Source organism: Carassius auratus, chromosome 40, assembly GCF_003368295.1.
Source record: "Carassius auratus strain Wakin chromosome 40, ASM336829v1, whole genome shotgun sequence".
Classification (NCBI taxonomy): domain Eukaryota; kingdom Metazoa; phylum Chordata; class Actinopteri; order Cypriniformes; family Cyprinidae; genus Carassius; species Carassius auratus.
The window spans coordinates 9560816-9580988 of NC_039282.1; the positions used below are offsets into that span (position 1 = coordinate 9560816).

At 36.0% G+C, this 20173-nt stretch overlaps 1 protein-coding gene across 1 annotated transcript; it reads left to right on the forward strand.

Annotated features, from left to right (window-relative positions):
• Positions 1-7: 7 nt before the first annotated feature.
• On the forward strand, positions 8-7635 carry LOC113058510 (T-box transcription factor TBX2b-like). The gene is made up of 7 exons (XM_026226473.1): positions 8-777; positions 1524-1791; positions 2888-3034; positions 4060-4136; positions 4301-4467; positions 5045-5676; positions 6190-7635. The coding sequence occupies exons 1-7, from the start codon at positions 416-418 to the stop codon at positions 6622-6624; spliced, it is 2088 nt and encodes a 695-aa protein (XP_026082258.1). The 5' UTR covers positions 8-415; the 3' UTR covers positions 6625-7635.
• The last annotated feature ends 12538 nt before the right edge of the window (positions 7636-20173 follow it).

Sequence of the window (20173 nt, forward strand, 5' to 3'; positions counted from 1 at the left end):
CAGAGCAGGAGGGACATGTGAGATAGTTACAGTTGTACAGTGGACAGAGCAAGATCTAACTCCGTGTCAGCGTAGAATGACTGCGCTTGAATGGACATCCGCATCGATAGGGTAATCTTTTTATGAGAGCAACTGCTGGAGAACAGGAATCCCCAAATCTGCCTTCAAAGTGTCGTTGCGCTCACTTTGACTGATATTATTACGGGGACTTCGTGGAAACTAGCAGCTACGGGAGTTAAAGTGGAAGATCCTTGCCACTGTCTTTGCTTGCCTTTTCGCGATTCACATTTGGCCAGAATTGCCTTGCTGCGCTTTTCCTCCTCGAAGTGAGACAATCTATCGTCTGGATAGGCGCTGCTTTTGCCAGAGAACACCACTAAATATATATTTTTCACTACGATTGTTGGATGCACCGATGAGAGATCCAGTTTTTACAGGGACTGCGATGGCTTACCACCCTTTCCACGCTCACCGGCCAACCGACTTTCCAATGTCAGCTTTTCTCGCGGCCGCGCAACCCTCCTTCTTCCCGACGCTGACCTTGCCTCCCGGGGCTCTCACAAAGCCGATCCCGGACCACACTCTCGCCGGAGTCGCGGAGGCTGGGCTCCATCAGGCTCTGAGTCACCATCATCAGGCAGCTCATCTTCGCAGTCTTAAGAGCCTGGAGCCAGAGGAAGAGGTTGAAGACGATCCAAAAGTCACACTGGAAGCGAAGGATCTATGGGACCAGTTCCACAAAATAGGAACAGAAATGGTTATTACGAAATCTGGCAGGTGAGTTCACAGGCGCTCTGTTCTTAGTCTTTTGTTTCAGTGTTTATACGAGGGAATAATATGATGCACTCAGCGTTTCACATTATATTTCACAATAAATTGAAAAGGTTTCTTAGGTCGATAGCAGAGTAGTTTAGCAGGCCCAGGAAATGCATTATTAAATCTGTCTTTTGCTCGTCGCTCTCATAAGTCATTTCCCCTTTATTCCCCTATTAATGTCTTGCGCACTGAACTGGCTGACCTAATTATGATGTCAAAGAGACTGTAGAAATGGATGTCTTACTGTCAGAACATTTGTAGCTTCCTAACGATTCATCTGCTCTTTTGACTTATGAAAACAAAATGGGGAAAGTACAAGCGAGGCGTATTCTGTGGCTAGCAAAAGGAAAATAGCTGAGGCTTTTTCAATGCTTCTATCATTATCAACAAATATTGACTTTCAAGGCACGGTGCATTTCGTAAAGAGAAATGTCCCTCTTGGTCTGCTTATGCACTGAAGTGACAATGAACTATACAGGTTTCACGGAAGATTTAAGTCTTGCGGCGAGCAAAATTATCTGGGGCCAAGTGAAATGTTAATATTTATTGAACACAGCCTATATTTTTAATGCGGTTGTTTTACTTAATAAATCTGGTTAGGGTAAACACAGCACTGAAAACGTTTAAATAGTAGCCTATTTAGTTGTGTTATTAAAACGTTGCCCACATATGCAAAGGAAGAAAAAATATATTTCTTATTTCTACAGGAGAATGTTTCCACCTTTTAAAGTCCGCATAAATGGACTCGATAAAAAAGCGAAGTATATTCTATTAATGGATATTGTGGCTGCCGACGACTGCCGCTACAAGTTCCACAACTCTCGCTGGATGGTCGCGGGGAAAGCCGACCCGGAGATGCCCAAGAGAATGTATATACACCCGGATAGCCCAGCTACTGGGGAACAATGGATGGCTAAGCCTGTTGCTTTTCATAAACTGAAGTTAACCAACAACATTTCGGACAAACATGGATTTGTAAGTAACACATTTTTTAATAGCACGTTTTTGTGTGTTGCATGTAGGCCTGATGTAATTGTGTGTTGCTGTGTAATATATAAATATAAATTTACTGCCATCTGTGGGCTGTAATGCTTACGCTCGCAATGACTGGACACGCTTACAACATCTCTGTTTATTTCTAGACGAAGTGAATTATGGATGTTCTAAAATTTTAATTTTAGCTTACTTAATTTCCTAGGGCTATGTAATTCTTTATTGTCGCTACTTTGATCTCTTTCTTTGTTTTGGCAAGCTTATAAACCATATTTGGGGTACTAAGTCTTAATTTTATTCGTTATTAATAATGATGACATTGACAGCTTGGTTATGTAATGTAATACTTTATCCTGAGTTGTTTCTTGGCCACTGATACTTCTATTGTTTATGATAGCCACAGAGCGCTACAATTTTTATGAGGGGGTGGAAGTGACAAAAAATGAGGTCACAGGAACCGGAGAGACCTTGAATCAGTTTACAAATAGCAACAGTGAAAGTGTAATTTGGGCTGTTTTGAGTGAGCGCACCAACAAATTGCATAGGTAAAGCGACATGTGCAGTCTTCAATGAACAATGTTAAGAACCAATACACTATACGTGATCATGCAGTCAAATATAGTGTGTGTGACCTGCTCTCTTACTCGACTAGCAAACAAATCGACTGGAAACAAATGAAACATTTACATGCATAGCACAACCATTTGATATTTGAACAGTCAAATAGAAAATACATACAAATACATTTTGTGTGTGTGTGTGTGTGTGTTCATCATCACACTGTTGTTGTAAACAATTGCTTCCTTAATTCCTACAATTGAGAAACTATTTTTATTTCAGATTTAAATTTGTGTTATAATGATAGCTCCACCAAATAACTCGTTGCATGTCCGCGTAAATTTTTTCTGTCTACCTGCCACTGGCACAGGCCTGTTGTGATTAAACCCAAAAACAATATTCCACTATTACAGCATATATCAAGCGGTAGTCTAAAACGATTTTAAAGACTAATGACTTGAATTGATTATAATTTTGACACGCACTAATTTTCCATTCCTCTTCCTCTCCTTCTCATTAGACCATCCTGAATTCAATGCATAAATACCAGCCCAGGTTCCATATTGTGAGAGCAAACGATATTCTGAAGCTTCCGTACAGCACTTTCAGGACATATGTTTTTCCTGAGACCGATTTTATTGCTGTCACAGCTTATCAAAATGACAAGGTATGTACCCATATTTTGACGAATTTAAGCAGATGTGCACTATATAAAACTTTACATGCTCGTATCATTGCTTTTATTCTAGGATGCGTTTTGCATGTTCTCAGTTTGATCGGATTGATAGCTAATGTTCACTTAAGAGGAGTAGAATTTATAGAAGCAGTATTTTGAGTACATGAATGCAAAGGCGTATCTTTCAAAAATATAAAGTCATTCTGTCCAGTGATGCTTCCAGGTTCGAGCTACTCCTCATGTTAATTGTATTCTGTGTCCGAGGGGCCTAGTGAGCTTGTCGGTATCGTAAAGTTTATGACATAGAGTCACAATCGATTAGCAGGCACTTAAGCTCGCCGGTTTGTCCGGGAGCTACACACTCTGAGGCTCAGCAATCAAAGCGTGTCAGTTACTAAACGCAAAAAGCAGAGGCCATCTAGCTTAGCAATCTATGAACTTTAAGGCCTTGGTTTCTCCTGAATTTATAGCCTACAGCGTCCAAATCACTTGGGCACAACGAAAATCGTTCTGTTACATCGCTCTGTATTTTCATGGAACTTGTAAAAACTGGCAATGGTTCAAACCACACTATTAATTATTGATAGCAGGTCGGCGTCACTCAGCTAGTTCGCCTCTCTTGTTCTCTCTGTTGTGCTGTAGAGACTACCAGTTTGACAAATGAAAAATATTTACTCGTGGAATTTTCTCAGGGGGATCGTGATTTGATCTTTTTCATTAAACATTTTTTAATAATTAAAATGATCACTCTAAAGTAGTCTGTTTAACGGTGCTGGGATAATAACTGGTGATCACACCACGTATAATGGCTTTGCTTTTTAAGCAAGAGTATTTTACTTGTAGATTTTGAATTCGTGCAGCATAACATTGATAACAATACCCCTTCTGCGATTGATAATATTTGAATACCATTAGACTGCCGCTGTGTCATTGTATTAATAATGTACAAACAAATTATAAATAAGCTATAATATGCATCCATTTACATGTTTACATTTATTTTGTTTTGCATTCAGATAACACAGCTGAAGATTGATAATAACCCCTTTGCCAAAGGCTTCAGAGACACAGGGAATGGAAGAAGGGAAAAAAGGTAGGTTTTGAAACCTTCACATACATTATTACGCAATGTAAAATAGGCGAGGACCCGGATTCAAAACCTAGCAATATGTTGTTGTTTTTTTTTCAAGGGATTTATTATTCATTCATTTTACTGTGTAGTCATATTTCAAAATTTTTATTGAATTTATGTTATAGGAAACAGCTGACCCTTCCATCATTACGCATGTATGAGGATCAGTGTAAAGTGGACCGTGATGGCGCGGACTCTGATGCTTCCTCAAGCGAACACACAACCGGCAGAGATGCTGGTCATTCACCTGGACCGGTTTCCAGCCCACTTATATTTAACCGAAGTAGCAGAGGTAGATCTAAATCTATGAATAAATGATATTGCTATGCTTCAAGATCACTGAGAAGAAACATGCCTAAGTGTCATATCATTTACAATCCTATGTATTATGCCTTAAGCGTTTTTCAAGTATATTTTAATAATTGACATTTTAATAAAGCATTTATACTGAAACAAAGTGCTGATAAAATTAATTTCTCAAACAATTATAAGACGAATTCGTCTGGAGCAACACATAAGGCCTGGGTAATAGCCTGAATTATATTTCGTTAGATTCACATAAATCCTGAAACTAAGCCGAACATTTACATATTTCAACGCATTTACTTTCAGCTGGTCTCATAGTTAGCCTACTACACATTATTTTAGCAATACATTTAAAAATTATTATAAAGTGTATTAAAAAGTACAGACTGTCAAGCGTTATGAAATTTGGCATATAGGCCTACTGGAATTAGGCGACACTTAAAAGGCATTTGAATATGTAGGCCTAAGTTGTTTCCTACTTTGCTATAGGCTATTTAATTTCGTTATGAACATGGATAACGAAAATTTCTTTTTCTTTTTCTTTTTTTTTCTTTTTACCACAGACGAGAAAACATGCACTGACAGTGAGCCCGAATTGGACCACCATGATGAACAGTGCGGGGGCTCCAGCAGTCCTGGACCAGAGCCCCCATCTCCATTCAGGTCGACATGTGAGGACCGGGACCAGGAGCGGGAGCGGGAGCGGGAGCGGGAGAGGCCTGTTCTAGAGAAGAAAGACGATTATTTGGACTCCCGAAAATCTAGCGATTCTATATTTAGCATAAGAAACTTGGAGAAAGACAAACAAGAGAACAGGCTGAGGAAAGACACAGACTTGTCGAAGAAGGCCACGGAAAACGGTGGTCTTAGCGGCAGTAAAGACAGCATCTCTCCTCTAATGGTACAGACAGAGAGTCCTTCACATTTTGGGGCAGGGCACCTTCAGAGTTTGGCGCTTTCTGGCCTACACAGTCAACAGTTCTTTAACCCACTAAACACCGGACAACCTCTATTATTCCACCCCGGACAATTTGCAATGGGACCTGGAGCGTTTTCAGCCATGGGTATGGGACATCTATTAGCTTCAGTATCAGGAGCTGGTGGCCTGGAGAATGGAGGTCTGTCAGCCCAGGGAACTGGAAACAACCCGAGCCCTTTTCCCTTTCATCTGTCTCAACACATGCTTGCGTCTCAGGTAAGGGAACTTCCGCCATTAAAATGTAAATCTAGGCCATGATATGCCATATCTTAGAAACACTTGAGTGTAAACAGGCTATAGGTTGCATCTAGAGATCGTTTTGCTGAGATGCTTTTGATTTTGCATGCATGTGGTTGTTCAAATCGTAATAATGGCTGTCGAAATATTTTCTACATTACGGATATAGAATATATAAATACATTGATAAAACTTTCATAAATAAAACTTCAGCCATTGAATAGACAAGTCATATATTGATTTTAAAATGTCATGCAAATGCGTATGATTTCCTTAAAAATGATTAGTGGTAATACAATAATCATGGTAATACAATTTTGTTACATCTTTGTGATTTTCAGCTTCCTAAAATGTCACAATCGGAAATAATTAATAATAGGTTAGCGCCCTAAAAGCGCCCTATAATCTGTCCAAATGCTGTCTCTATCTCAACTTTCAAACTCTTGCATGTTCGGTGTGCTAAAAGTCGCTAACGAATGTCTCTTATTACAGGGCATTCCGATGCCAACCTTCGGTGGACTTTTCCCGTACCCCTACAACTATATGGCCGCGGCAGCTGCAGCGGCCTCCGCCCTTCCGGTGAACAGCAGCACGGCCTCCTCGCTCTCCAGGAACCCGTTTCTGAGCAGCTCCACGCGCTCTCGACTGAGATTCAACCCTTATCAACTCCCCGTGTCGATCCCTCAAAGCACAAACCTGCTCAGCACCGGTTTGCCAAGCGGCCTAAACCCTTCATCCGAATCGTCTAAATGCGCTAGCAGGGAAGCGAGTCCTGTGCCTGCTCACAAATCCGGGGCGAGTCAGAGAAACGGCTCACCTAAAACAACAATGAAGGAATCCATCAATGAACTTCAGAACATTCAGAGACTTGTGAGCGGCATAGAGAGTCAGCGGGAGACTTCCTCACCTAGGGATTCGCCCAAGTGATCAAGCACCCCCAAGCCTATCCAGGGCATGACTTGAATTACCAGAGGATTTTAATAAGGGTTCTCTGCGATAAATTTAATTACGCAATTTTTGCGCATGGATGACCGGAGTGGGAAAAATCTAACAAGTAAAAATTAATCAAAGAAAACGTTGGACTTTGTGCTCTTGGTGATGGAGGTCTGCGTAGGAAGTGCTGCGAAGACAATCTACGGTGTAATTGACTCTTTATAGAACATGCTGACAAGACCACACAAATCTATTTAAAAAAGAAAGAAAAGAAAAGATAGAATAAAGGAATTTACAAATCAAATCATTTTTCGTAACGTCAGTAGGATCACTGCTGGTTGCAAAATCCAAATGGTGATTCACATAAAACCTGTAGAATGAAAACTTCCAAGCTATAAACAAAAAGGAAAAGAAAAAACGAAGAAAAATTAAATAAAAAAGGATATTTGAAAAGGGATTGAAATGACAGTTGAACGTTTGTTAAATCCGACAGACAGTTATACCTGAACTATTTAATGTAATTATTAATAAAAGAAACATAATTCTGTAAATAAGCTGCAAGGACCTAAGAATATGCAAATTGGTATTAATTTATTCAAAGCTGTACATCTGCGTGTACATAATATTTAGAGTTTAACTCGTTGCATTTTCCCCCTTTTTTCACTTTGGTTGTTGTAAATGAAAGCTATAGCGTTTGTTGTTTGGATGGGTTTTCCTATCTGTGATGCGTTGCTGTTTAATCTGCCTGTGACACGTAAAGAACGCGTGTGCCATCAATGCATTAGCAGTCGCTGTAAAAACACTTATCACGCTGCGGGACTCGCAAGGTTTGGGAAGCCTCAGGTTAATGTACTCCAACAGAAGAGACCCACATTCCTCTTCTTGAGCTGAGTTTATATAAAGAAATATATGAACGTGTCCCGTTGTGCTGGCTGTCCGGATTTTTCTGTTGTTGTTGTTGTAGGATTCTTTCACAATTTCAATAAAAAAATCAACATGTTTAAATATGTTTACATTTATGGCACTACGTTACCTCAAGCTGCACTCTTACTAATGACAGATAATTTATGTATTAGCGAGGATGCCTATACTGATTTATAACAGGTCACTGATTTATAAAATATATATATATATATATATATATATATATATATATATATATATATATATATAACTGCAACATGCAAGCAGAAAAAAATGTTGGCCAGTATTTGTGATTACTGATCGCATGTAATAACAATAAACGTAATGTTTTGGAAGGAAAAATAAGTTGAAAATAACAGCCTTTGCAGAATTATTAACGATTTAATCATGGTTTTTACAAAATGTTGCATATCAGCCTAGCCAAAGCAAAAGCTACTGCGCCCTCTGTCGTAGACTCATGTTCCGGATTATTTTACACCTCATCAACATCAAAGTGATTTTAAGATACTGACCAAAGGTAGTTTTTTTTAATGCCTTTATAGGCATCTGTATACTATTTTGGTTATTTATTAATATCATTATTATTATTAGACGAAAAAGAGTAGAATATTGAAAAGCAATATACAACTGCAACACATACAGACCTAAAATATAAAAATATTAAAAGCAATGGCAACGTAATATTCTATATAGATTGTATATAGGGTACTGTAATAATAATAATAATAATAATAATAATAATAATAATAATAATAATACACTCTAAAAAATGGTTTAAAAAATAGTGCACATGTAGCCTACTAATTTGAAGAACTTTTATATTAATCCATAAAAAGTGAAATAATGACAGTGTTAGAGTTTGTTTATTTTCTGTCAGAAGATGACCTGTAAAAATGTGCTGATGCGGCTTACTGTTATATTGAGTGAACGCGACTTATGTTCATTAGTGTCAATTTACCACCAGGCGAAATATTCACTATATGATAATTTATAATCTAATGTAGTATAGGCTATATGCCAGTCTGACTAATTATAATAAGGCTAATAACAACAAGGCTAATACTACTACTACTACTACTAATAATACATCATGATACAAAGACCAGAGGTCTTAATTTGAATCCTTTATCGTTTCTAATGTGTCCTGTGGAGTACAATACAACCTATTGTGTTGTTTTAAGCCTAATTTTAGTCACAGAACTGCAATGTACGAGTATTATTTATAGCCAAAGCTTGACTCGGAAGCAGAACTACCCTCGACTCTCCCATCTCCTTTCCTTCAACGACCCAGATACGTTTTGCGCTTTTTGGCACCGACCATTAATGGTTTGAGCGCGCCCAGAACGTAGTTTAGGTTGTTAAGCAGTAATGAGATGATAAGCTGTACAGCAGAGAAGAAATATTGGGGGTAAACTACTCTAATGTTAAAGCGAAAGGGTTAAGTGCAGCGGATAGGAGGTTAGGGAGGATGAGAGTTTGGACGCCCAGCCACTTTGGCAGCAGACAGCCCTTTGTCCAGCAACCGGCGCCTGTCGCCTGCCTGCGGGCCGAGCAGCTTCCCCACACCCGCGTACAAAGGGACAGGTCCCGAGAGTTTCAGCTCCTAATTAGAGATCCCCCCTTGTTTCTCTTCTTTTCCTTCTCGTGCAATAACCTCAATCCCTCGTTTTCATTAAGGGGCCATTGTTAAACGCTGTTATATTCAATTAACAGACCGAACAACGCAACCTAACTCTTTGTCCAAACTAATCAGTCAATGACCAATCAATAGACTGCGACGACAAGCAATTACGGTTCTGGTACAAGACAAAACCAGCGAAGTGTTTATATAGTTAGCTTTAAGTCCCTATGGGGTTAGATCTCTGCCACAATTCTGCGAATTCGCAATCTGAGTTTTGTGGAGAAAATGTTCGTCTTGCAAAGAAAATAAGTATTTCGAGCGCACAAAAATCTATTTTGCATTAAAAATACATTTTTGGATGTGTGCAGGCCTTCTCTTTTGCATTTGTAACTTTCACTAGCTTGCTCCCTTAATGCCCACCCTCTGTGATCTCTAGCTGGCTTGCTCAACACAACTCAGAATTACAATATGACATAATTACAGCCAATCAGACACAAGGCTGCTAAATTCTGATTGGCTACCTTGACAACCAATCACAACAATCCTTGCATTACTGCAGAAGAGTGAAAATACAGTGCATGCATAATTATTATGCAAGTGGACAACATCAGTCTTAATAACTACTATTAATCTTGTACTTAATCCCTTATAACTGAAATATAATAGTTCATAAGAGCTGGAAGTGAAAAATGATTAAGCAGGTTATCTTCTACAGATAAAAATCAGTTTTATATACAAAATCAGTCTTCAAGTATTTTACTACACTTCAGTATTTGATTCTTATTAAGTATGGGTAATTTTTCTCTGAGAACTAGACACCTTTTACTCTTGGAGACTCCAGGTAGGCTTAAGTTCTGGAAAATGGAGACTAAATGGTTCCTGGTGATTTCAAACCTAATTCTTCACCTTAATTCCTAATTATTTTGCAGTTAACATCCATCCTTCCTTCTCAACATGTTTTTGACTGACCCTGCAGACCCACTGAGCATTTTGCGATCCAATAGTTATGCATTAACTTTTAACTTTAAGTTTTGAAAATTTCTCATGTGCATTTAATAATTTTTTATTTAAATCCTTCTTTTTCGGCTCATTTTATCTGTAAAAGAAAATCTGCTTTATAATTATGCACAGCTGAATATAAGACATTTTCCATTTCCAGTCTTCACGAACAATTATATATCAATTATAAATGATTAAATACAAGATTATGGTAAAATTGGTCAAATGTGCTTGGAAAAAAAATATGATCAGAATATCAACTTGCATAATAATTATGCATGCACTGTATTTTTCTTCTTCTGCTGTAATGCAAAGAATGTTGTGATTGGTTGTCAAGGCAGCCAAACAAAATTTAACAGCCTCTGATAAGCTGTAATTATGACATATTGTAAAAAAGCTGAGTTGTGTTGAACAATGGAACCATTGACATTTAGAGAGCACTGAGGGCGGCCATCAGGTGAACAAGCTAGTGAAATGTTGCATGCGCAAAAAAATTATTTTAAATGCAAAATAGATTTTCGTGCACATCAAAATACTTTTTTCTTTGCAAGACAAACATCTTCTCCACAAAACACACTTTTGTGCACTCAAAACATGGTCTTTCGCATGCAGAATTGTGGCAGAGATCTAATCCCATATATTAGTCAACCAAATCACAAAGTGAGAAGGACCGAATCTTAGAAGCCAATTACTAGTTGTTTCTTTTATATTAACGAAAGAAGAATAAAAAAACAAAAACAGACAAAAGGACCATTGACAATATTGGGCTGTTCACAGTAGTCACAGTTTTTTTTTTTAATCTGATCTGCAGCAGAAGCTGAAATTGAACACTGAGAAGCTTGAAAATCTATGAAGGCACTGAGGGGTTGAGATGACTAGTTGCTGATATCATTGTATTGTATGATCCACAGAAATACTACCTAAATAAGAGCAAGAAAGACTTTTCAGGCTTATTGCTATTTAAAATAATAAAAGTACTACATCAGAATTTTAGCTTACATGAACTTGATCAGTCTCTACTGGTTTATGTTATTTATTTATTTAAAGAAGAACATACAGTCTGTCACACTTGTGCGCAGGCTTATGTCGGTTCATACTATTATTTGACTTTGAAACATTTTTCTATATACAATTACTCTAATGTAATCATATAATTAATATAAAAAAATAATAAAGGTGAGCAAACACCATCACCTAATACTGATTTTAGAATTGATCAGAATATAGTTAAATTAAAATATATTTTGTGGATTAAAAAAATTCATATTTTTGACATATCTGTTGGGTAAACAAGTGAACGCAATAAAACCACACTTGGATACATTAAGGTCAACTATATAATATATGTGAATGTATAATGAATGTGTATTGTAACTTAAAGCCAAAGTATTTTCAAAAATTTTCATAATTCGTGTCACATATTTTTAATGTGTAAATTTGTATATTTTAATAACTACAAAATTTGCTAGCCAAACAATGGTTCGATATTTCTTTTAAATATGTTTCTGAATAGTTTTTTGCCTCATAATTGTTAAACTTTTGCTGAAAGGCCTATAAAACACTGTTTAAAAGCCTACACTTGCCACATATAATGTGATAACACTCTCTGTTTGTTCGGTGAACTTTACTTTTATGTTTTCTTGGCAATAACAGTGGAAATGTAAAAATGCATCACTTTAGCCAAGATGCGAAGATAAATAAAATAAAGTACCCTGAAAAAATATGAAATACAGTAAAAATGTGACAGCTAGTACCGGTCCTGACAACCTATGAAGTTTTATTTTCTTCTCAGAACATTGGTGGTAAGGAGTAGTTGTTTTCATTATGTATCAGGTAAGAAAAATTCATTTGATGGATTTGTTAAATATCACAGCGCTCAGGACAAGCATGTAATTGTCATCACACCTCCTCGTTAAAGTTTTCAAGCTTGAGTGAAGCTGTCAGAGTCTGTGTAGATCTTGTGAAGGAGCCTCATTCTCACACAAACTGTGCTTTTAGAAAGAGTGATGGTGAGTTTCTCTGTTCTCAAGTATTCTTTCAGTGTGTTTCAAATGCATTCTGTTAACACACAAATCACTTTTTGATCAAGCAGAATAAATAAAATCTGAATAAAGTATACATCGCCACCTTCTGGACATATTAATGAACATAAGCAATTGGTAATATTATATGTCTACATTTATGTTCTAGGTGCATGCTTTCTTACTAAAGCAATTTATAATAAAAGGTAGAGATTATCAAAATATTTAGTGGCAATTACAAGGACAGAGAGCAGAGAATATATCTACAAGAAAACAATACACAAGTACTATTCAAAATCCATATATTAATTTTGCATCCATTAAAAGTCCAAAAAGTCTATAGGAAGAAATCACAAAGCATTTAACTTTCCATGTAAGAGAGAGAGAGAGAGAGAGAGAAAGAGAGAGAGACTTTTAATGAAGAGGACAGGATCCAATCATTGTGCTGTAAAAAAAAATTGTTATACATTATAAAACCCAAAACTGATTTATCATATTGGCATTAAAAAAGGCCCAGCAGAGGTTGTACTTTCTCCGCCAGCTGAGGAAGTTTAACCTGCCACAGGAGCTGCTGAAACAGTTCTACTCCACCATCATTGAATCCATCCTCTGCACTTCAGTAACTGTCTGGTTCAGCTCAGCTTCTAAATCTGACCTCAGAAGACTACAGAGGGTAGTTCGGACTGCTGAGCGAATCATCGGTTCAACCCTCCCATCTATTCAAGAACTGTACTTATCCAGAGTGAGAAAAAGAGCTGTCAAAATCACTCTGGACCCCTCACATCCAGCACACTCCCTCTTTGAACTGTTGCCATCTGGTCGACGCTACAGAGCACTGAGCACTAGAACGACCAGACACAGGACCAGTTTCTTCCCTCAGGCAATCCATCTTATGAACAGCTTATAATAACGGCGGACACACTACACTTTATATTTATATACACACACACTTTATTTATCTAACACACATACTTAGTATACACTTAAATTTTGCACACAATATATATGTACATACATAACTTCATTTTGTAATATACTTGCCTACAATTGTCATTTGTATATTGTTATTCACTATCTTCTTATTTGTATTTTTTATTCTTTTATTATGTGTTTTATGTTCTGTCGCTGTCATTCTGTTGTACTGCGGAGCTTCTGTCACGAAAACAAATTCCTCGTATGTGTACATACCTGGCAATAAAGCTCATTCTGATTCTGATTCTGATTCTGATTCTAATATCATTCTAACATTCAGTTTTTTTATTGTTTATTAATTAATTACGTTATTATTGCTGTGAACAATTTAATAATGTGAAGTTACATAACGTCCACTGAACAGACCACAAAAGGCCTTCCTCTCCTCTGGATCCAGTGCATTGTCACTATGTAGAAAACAATCCGCTCACCATTTATACAGTATATAAAACAACCACTAGGTGTCACTATAACCTACTAACGTTTCTTTCATTTTTTTGTGCAAATCAAACAGTTCAGCTTCATAACAATTTTAACCTCAAACTATTTTAAATACTCAAGCACTCAAAATTATATATAATTATAATTTATATAATTCATGTATATAATGCAAGCAACACAGCAACAAATCTTCTTAGTTTAACTTGTACCATCAACCCTTCACCACAAGGCAGAAATAGTACCAACTGAATATATTTTTTAAAATACAGACTGCACTCAAATGGTTGTGATCACATTGTAAATATACTTTCATTTTCTGAATGTCTCAGTGCTAGTCCAACAGAAAGAGACTAATGTATTTCACCTTTAAGTCACCAGAGTGGCTCGAGAATCCCACCACAATAGATGAAGTTAAAAAGGGATTTGTATGTCTGACCCAGACTTGTCTAAAAAGAGATTATTAAAGACTAACTGTTGATCATGATGAACGAAGCGTTAGGTCAGGGAGGTTCTGAGATAAACTAGTCAGCCCTTCTCAAACCTTACAATTCTCTCACACTTAAGTACAGTGTCTTCATTTATAGCATCAAGCACATGGGTAGTTTCTGGGATTTTTATTAGCCTACTAATTTTTAAGTTGTGAAAAAAATAAAAAAATACCACCACAAACATTTAAACTTTTTTTTCCTCTTTCTCAATTATGTTTTTTTTTTTTTTTTTTTTACATGTGTCAGAGTTAGAGATCATACTATCTTTGATGTGTGCATAGAGAAGACATGTTTGAGAGAAACAACCAGGTTCATTAGTACTGGAGCATAATCTGGGAGGTCAATGTCAAGGGGTCATTTTAAGGGTCTCTGTTTTTTTAGGATTATATCCTGTGATATGACTGTTTGTAAATGATATTATAAACCCTAATGGTAAGGTAAAGAGTGTCTATACTAGCTTGCTCTGACAGGATTCATCCGGAGAATGATTCCAAAGCAGAAACAGCAAATATATTAAGCACGCATTATAATAAATGCTATCACATTAGGTGTCTAAAGTTAATTATTTAAGGTTAATAAGCATTATTACTACTAACTTGACTCAATTAAGTCGCCATGTCGGCTAAAACACAACAGGCCCCACTCAACTATGAACACAATATTTTTAACAGTAGATTACAGGCTGTAAAAATATATCAAACAGTGACACGTTTTTTATCTCTTTGATTTAATTAAGTCCTGCATTAAAAATTTAAATTTTTAAATAAATTTTTTTTAAAGCCTTTCCCAGGCTAGTTGTTCACAAGCAAGAATAATTACAACCACGTCAAAACACGTTTCTATACAATTATAACCTCTTGAGTTAATCTTATAAATCTTCTGGGATGTGTGGGACACTGAAAGCACAATTGAAGGACCACATATAGCTATTAGCAACTGCAGTTGAAGTACTATTAAACTTAGTCCCGTGCCCCGTGTCACATGGTCAGAGGTCAGAGAGCAGCTGTGATGCTGGTGATTAGCATGAAGCATGACTGCTCATGAGCCATGTGATGTCTAATAGTCTAAGTGATAAAGACACTAAATGACTAATCAACCGATTCACAATGACAAGCATAATAAACAGCAGAAATTAGACTTCTGGCCAACTGAAACTCAACAACTGCTAAAGTCCACTCTTTTGAACGATAGCTTTTTATTGCAACACAAATGCACGTATATATTTATCTCTACATTCTTTAATAATGTTTTATATACAAACTTCTCTGGATTTGATCTTTATATATATATATGTATCTTTATATATATAGGCTATATATATATATATATATATATATATATATATATATATATATATATATATATATATATATATATATATATATATATATATATATATATATATATATATATATATATATATATATAGTTAATTAGCATTTCTGGAATACATTAAAAAGACATTAGAAAGAAATCTTGTTCGTTTTATATGGTTGCTTCTGCAGTTTTAGCCATATTGTGATGCTAACAGACTATTCAAATATGTTTTTTCAGTGAAAAAGGAAACATATGACTGCACTTGTCGATTCTTTAGAACGATGCCCTTCCCAACTTTCCCTATTCATCATTTCCACTTTGCAAATCAATACTGTAGCAATACACAAATGTTTGTTGTTTGAAAGCAACGGTGCTTATGGGCCATGTGCAGGCTTTTCCTTGAGGCTGTATTCAAATACTGAGGCACAAGATTAATTACTCTGTCTGTAGCTGACAGGTGCTGAAACATTTGAGAACGACACCTGTGCAAGTCACACAAGTACTGCAAGCAGAAACGAAGGGAGGATGGAAAGTATATTTTATAAATTGATCTATTGTTGTACACCAACATGTTTGCGCTCAACATTGGCTACACAAAAGCACTGAGCAGAATTAATGGTTTTAAAAAGTGCTATAACTAACTTTAGACTTCTGCAATGCAAACACAAATACACCTAAACAGTAAAAGGTATTTGGAAACTGTGGCCACGAAATGCAAAATTTCATGCATTTGGTTTCCCTTAAAGCTCAAAGTTGTACTGCTCGTTTCCCAGTTACAATCTGTACTACATCATATTGCAAACATGAGATCATCATACTGTAAGGTCTATTAGTGTACAGATAGGTAGTGCCTGTGACCAGTGAGTTAAAAATGGGTGTGAGGCTAAATAAACCATTCACTTTTTACAAAGATTTGTACTTCAGCACCTTCACTCGATGGGTCAATGTTCTGCTAGCTTTCAACTCAAGCAAATCCTGTATATAAACAATCCATTTTTGATGGTAAAATGCCGCCATGTGAATATTTATGCACACAGTTTTCATTTCCCACCTATTTTCTTTTATAGGTGGTTATAAGGTCAAGAATAACACAGCTAGTGTAAGAGCACAAAATGTTTTGCTCAGTTAAAATAAAAGTTTGCTTTTCGGGGCAAAATCGATACATTTATGGTTTATCCCAGGTCAGTTTAGAATGATAAAGTTAACTATGCAACATTTGTTGTAAATTAATCTTGACCATTCAGACTGTAATACTTTCCTTCTTGTTCTTACACGATAACTTATACAGTTCTTGCAATATAACTTTAAATAGCTTAATAAAACAAATAAAATGTGACCTGACCATTTTCAAATGCTTTTAATTACATAAAATACCACAATCAACTAAAATAAGTGATTAGAAATGCAAGACTTGATCCAATCACACTGTTTTGAACCCTGTTTCTCCAGCTTAATCAGACACAGTCTCTTTTCCTTAATTGGACATTCAGTATTTCTTGATGTGTTGAAAAAGACCTGTTCAAAAAATGTTGTATAAATATATTTTAAGGCCATGCTTTTGTGTCTAAGGCAAAACCAAATCATCTGTGGTTAGATGGTTTATCCCACTGATCAGCGCTGCATTACACTAACGACAGAGAAGCGATTTATCTAGTCCTCTGTAACTGCAGCATGAATAGAGCAAGCATATAGGACACATGTGACTGCCATATTAATATTTCATGACAGTTGATGTCATGAGTAGTAATGAGCTGTATATATTAAACACAATGAATATAATTATCTTAATTATATAATCCTAATGTTTGTTAAATCAAGTAGAAATCTGACATTAAAATAAAGAGGAAAGTTTTCAAGACTCAACACCTCACAAAACTACAGTGAAGTACTGTATATATTTATATATATCAAAGGCCTATTACATTAACTAATTCTACTAGTGATATATCAGTGATATGTCAAGGTTCAGATGGCACACATCACGTTGCATACTGTGCAGCTCATGAGAGAATTCATAAATATTTGATAATACCTGGCAAAACTCACTGGTTTACATTAAATAACGATAAGATTAATACTGCCCAGTTAAACAAACAAATTAGAACACTGGATACAGTATACATAAGAAATACACATGCTTATTAAACCAATTGTGATAAGACGGAAACTAACCAGTGAAAGGACTTGATTTTGGATATAAAAATGCTAATTCAAAACCTATGCACCCTTAGAGAAAAAGGTACAAAGCTAACACTGGGGCAGTACACTAAGGCACAAAAGCTAAAATGTAAATCTCTGTACCTTAAATGGTTATTTCCCTCAGATTTGTATTGTAAAGATACTTTAACAGTACACATGAATACCAAAGTATATATAAATACCTTTTGAAAAGTGGAATCTTTTGTACATTTGTTTCCGAGAGTGTGGATGTTAAATCTAAACTTGAAAAAAAAAAAAAAAAAAAAAAAAATTACTCATAAAGGCATGGTATAATGTTTGTTTCCATAATTGCTTTTTGAACACATGCCCTATCGAACAGTAAAAAAAAAAAAAGATTGCAAGCTTGCTATACTGCAAAAATATAAGTGTTCACACAGGAATGTGGCTTATAGGAAGAGGGCTAATGGTGGAAGAAAAGACACAGCGTGCATGCTAAACACTCTGACTGCACACAGACATCTGAGCTAATGACTGTGGCAGTATGGGGTTATGCTGGTTCCAGGGTGGCGGGTCGGTCGGAGGTTTTACTATGAAGCTATTGTGATGTCACTGCTCTGTACTGTCTATCTGCCGCCAGGCACAGACAATGTCCTAGTGTAAAGCACACTGCACATAATGCTCTTCAGAGAAATACAGCATGCATCCCTTACCCGATAATTTCATGCCAAAAACTATACTGGTCACTGTGTTACCACAGTATAAACCAGTGTGAAAAGACTGGATCTGAGCAGGATAAGAAGGATTTTGGAAATATTTGAGACCATAATGTACAGCACTGAAAGAAGATTTCAAGTAGGGAAAAAAGGAGAGAGAAATGTAGGACAAGAGGGTTTTCTGGCCCCATCAGCCTCCTTACTCTTTGTTGTTTATTAGCAGAGACCCCTCTTGCCCATGACCAATTATACGGGCAAATGTTTTTCTAAGGAAAAAGAGCCTGCCCTCCCATATGCATTAATCACTCACTGATGCTTCCACAGGGATACTGACTCAACTGACAGAAATACAGCAGTATTCTTTAAAATCTGATTTCAAAATCTTTAGTCAAGCTATTTTTATATTAAAAATTATGTAAAAATAAAGAACATAATAATAATAATAATAATAATAATAAATCAGATAACGAATAAAACAACAAAAATAAGAATCTATACAAAAACTACTTTTTACAATAAAAAATAGCTTTTAGAATAAAATGTAATTTATGACATACAATATCATAAGATTTTTTTCAAAAATGTAATGTGTAAATATACTGTAATTCATATGTAGGCTACATCATATAAATGTAATATACATTTTTACAATAATAATTATAGTTTAGAAATAATTCTTAGGCTACCACAGAGTCTGAATACAGGCTATAAATAAAACATAACCTCGTGATAGCAGTGCTTTTCTCTTCTTGCAAATGACAACATAGAAAATACTCTTTTTTTAAAGAAAAGATAAAATCAAGATATAGGTATTAATAATTTTGTCAGTTTAAAACCTTAAATTAACTGCTTAGCTTTTTATGCTGAATTTCCAACGACTGACGGTAAATTCGATTAAATATGTTAACATTATATTTTTTTTTAAACTGTAGGTTACTAATAATCTGTAAAGCCACGAGGAACATATAATGTAAAACGACGACCAAATTATTTAAAATGTCCTTCAATAATCAAGGTTTCAGCATGAATTTTGAATGATCGTCACATTTGTATTATTAAATTAGATGACTGATTTATTATAGCACCTTGGTTCCATTCATAATAGACGTTGTTAACGGTAAACATTTATCGTGAAGCAGAGTAAAAACAAGCTAGCGGTCTGATGGTAAGGCATCAACTGTAACGTGTTTTGAGCATCGCTCACTGTCCATTCGATAACACCCTGCTCTCAGTAACTAACCCTACTGCTGTTCCTAATTTCAAGACCACGTGACGGTGGGAGTGAGTGAAGTTTAAATTCCCTTTCAGAAAGGCAGCTCAATTCACCCCCTATAAAAAATCATCCCTTTTATAGCGACATCTTATATAGCACGCTAAGGTATAACTTGCCTACTTGAGGATCCCCAAGAAAGCGCCCATCTCGAGCGAATCTCACCCTGAGGTTCACACACACAGAAGGTGTATCAAGATCAGTGAGGTGGAGGTAAGACCAATTATTTTCAATCACGTGTGATATCGGTAGCTAATACACTGGGGTTTAAGAAATTAAATACTCCCTAAAATGATTATTCCTCATGAGAATATTTCCTGCTTCACGCCTATAGGCCTGTGACTTTTTAGATGATTTTATTTAGTAGTGAAATAAGACAAACATCAAGCTATTTATTTTTGTTCGAACCTGACAGTAACAGTCGAGTAAATAGACCAGCACAGTTACGAAACAATTTCAAGAATTAAATGTTTTGTGATTTAACTGAGCCATTAATGACGTGTGAATCTAGGCCATATTTAATGTTTATTTCAAACAAACTGTAGTGTAGGCGATATACTCTGCTTCAATATATGTGTACTGACAAAAAAGAAAAGAATAAAGATTTTGTTTTACTT

Coding starts and splice junctions, on each gene's coding strand:
- LOC113058510 (XM_026226473.1), top strand. CDS start 416: ATGAGAGATCCAGTTTTTACAGGGACTGCGATGGCTTACCACCCTTTC. Junction 778..1,523: donor GTTATTACGAAATCTGGCAG/GTGAGTTCACAG, acceptor TTATTTCTACAG/GAGAATGTTTCCACCTTTTA. Junction 1,792..2,887: donor TTTCGGACAAACATGGATTT/GTAAGTAACACA, acceptor CCTTCTCATTAG/ACCATCCTGAATTCAATGCA.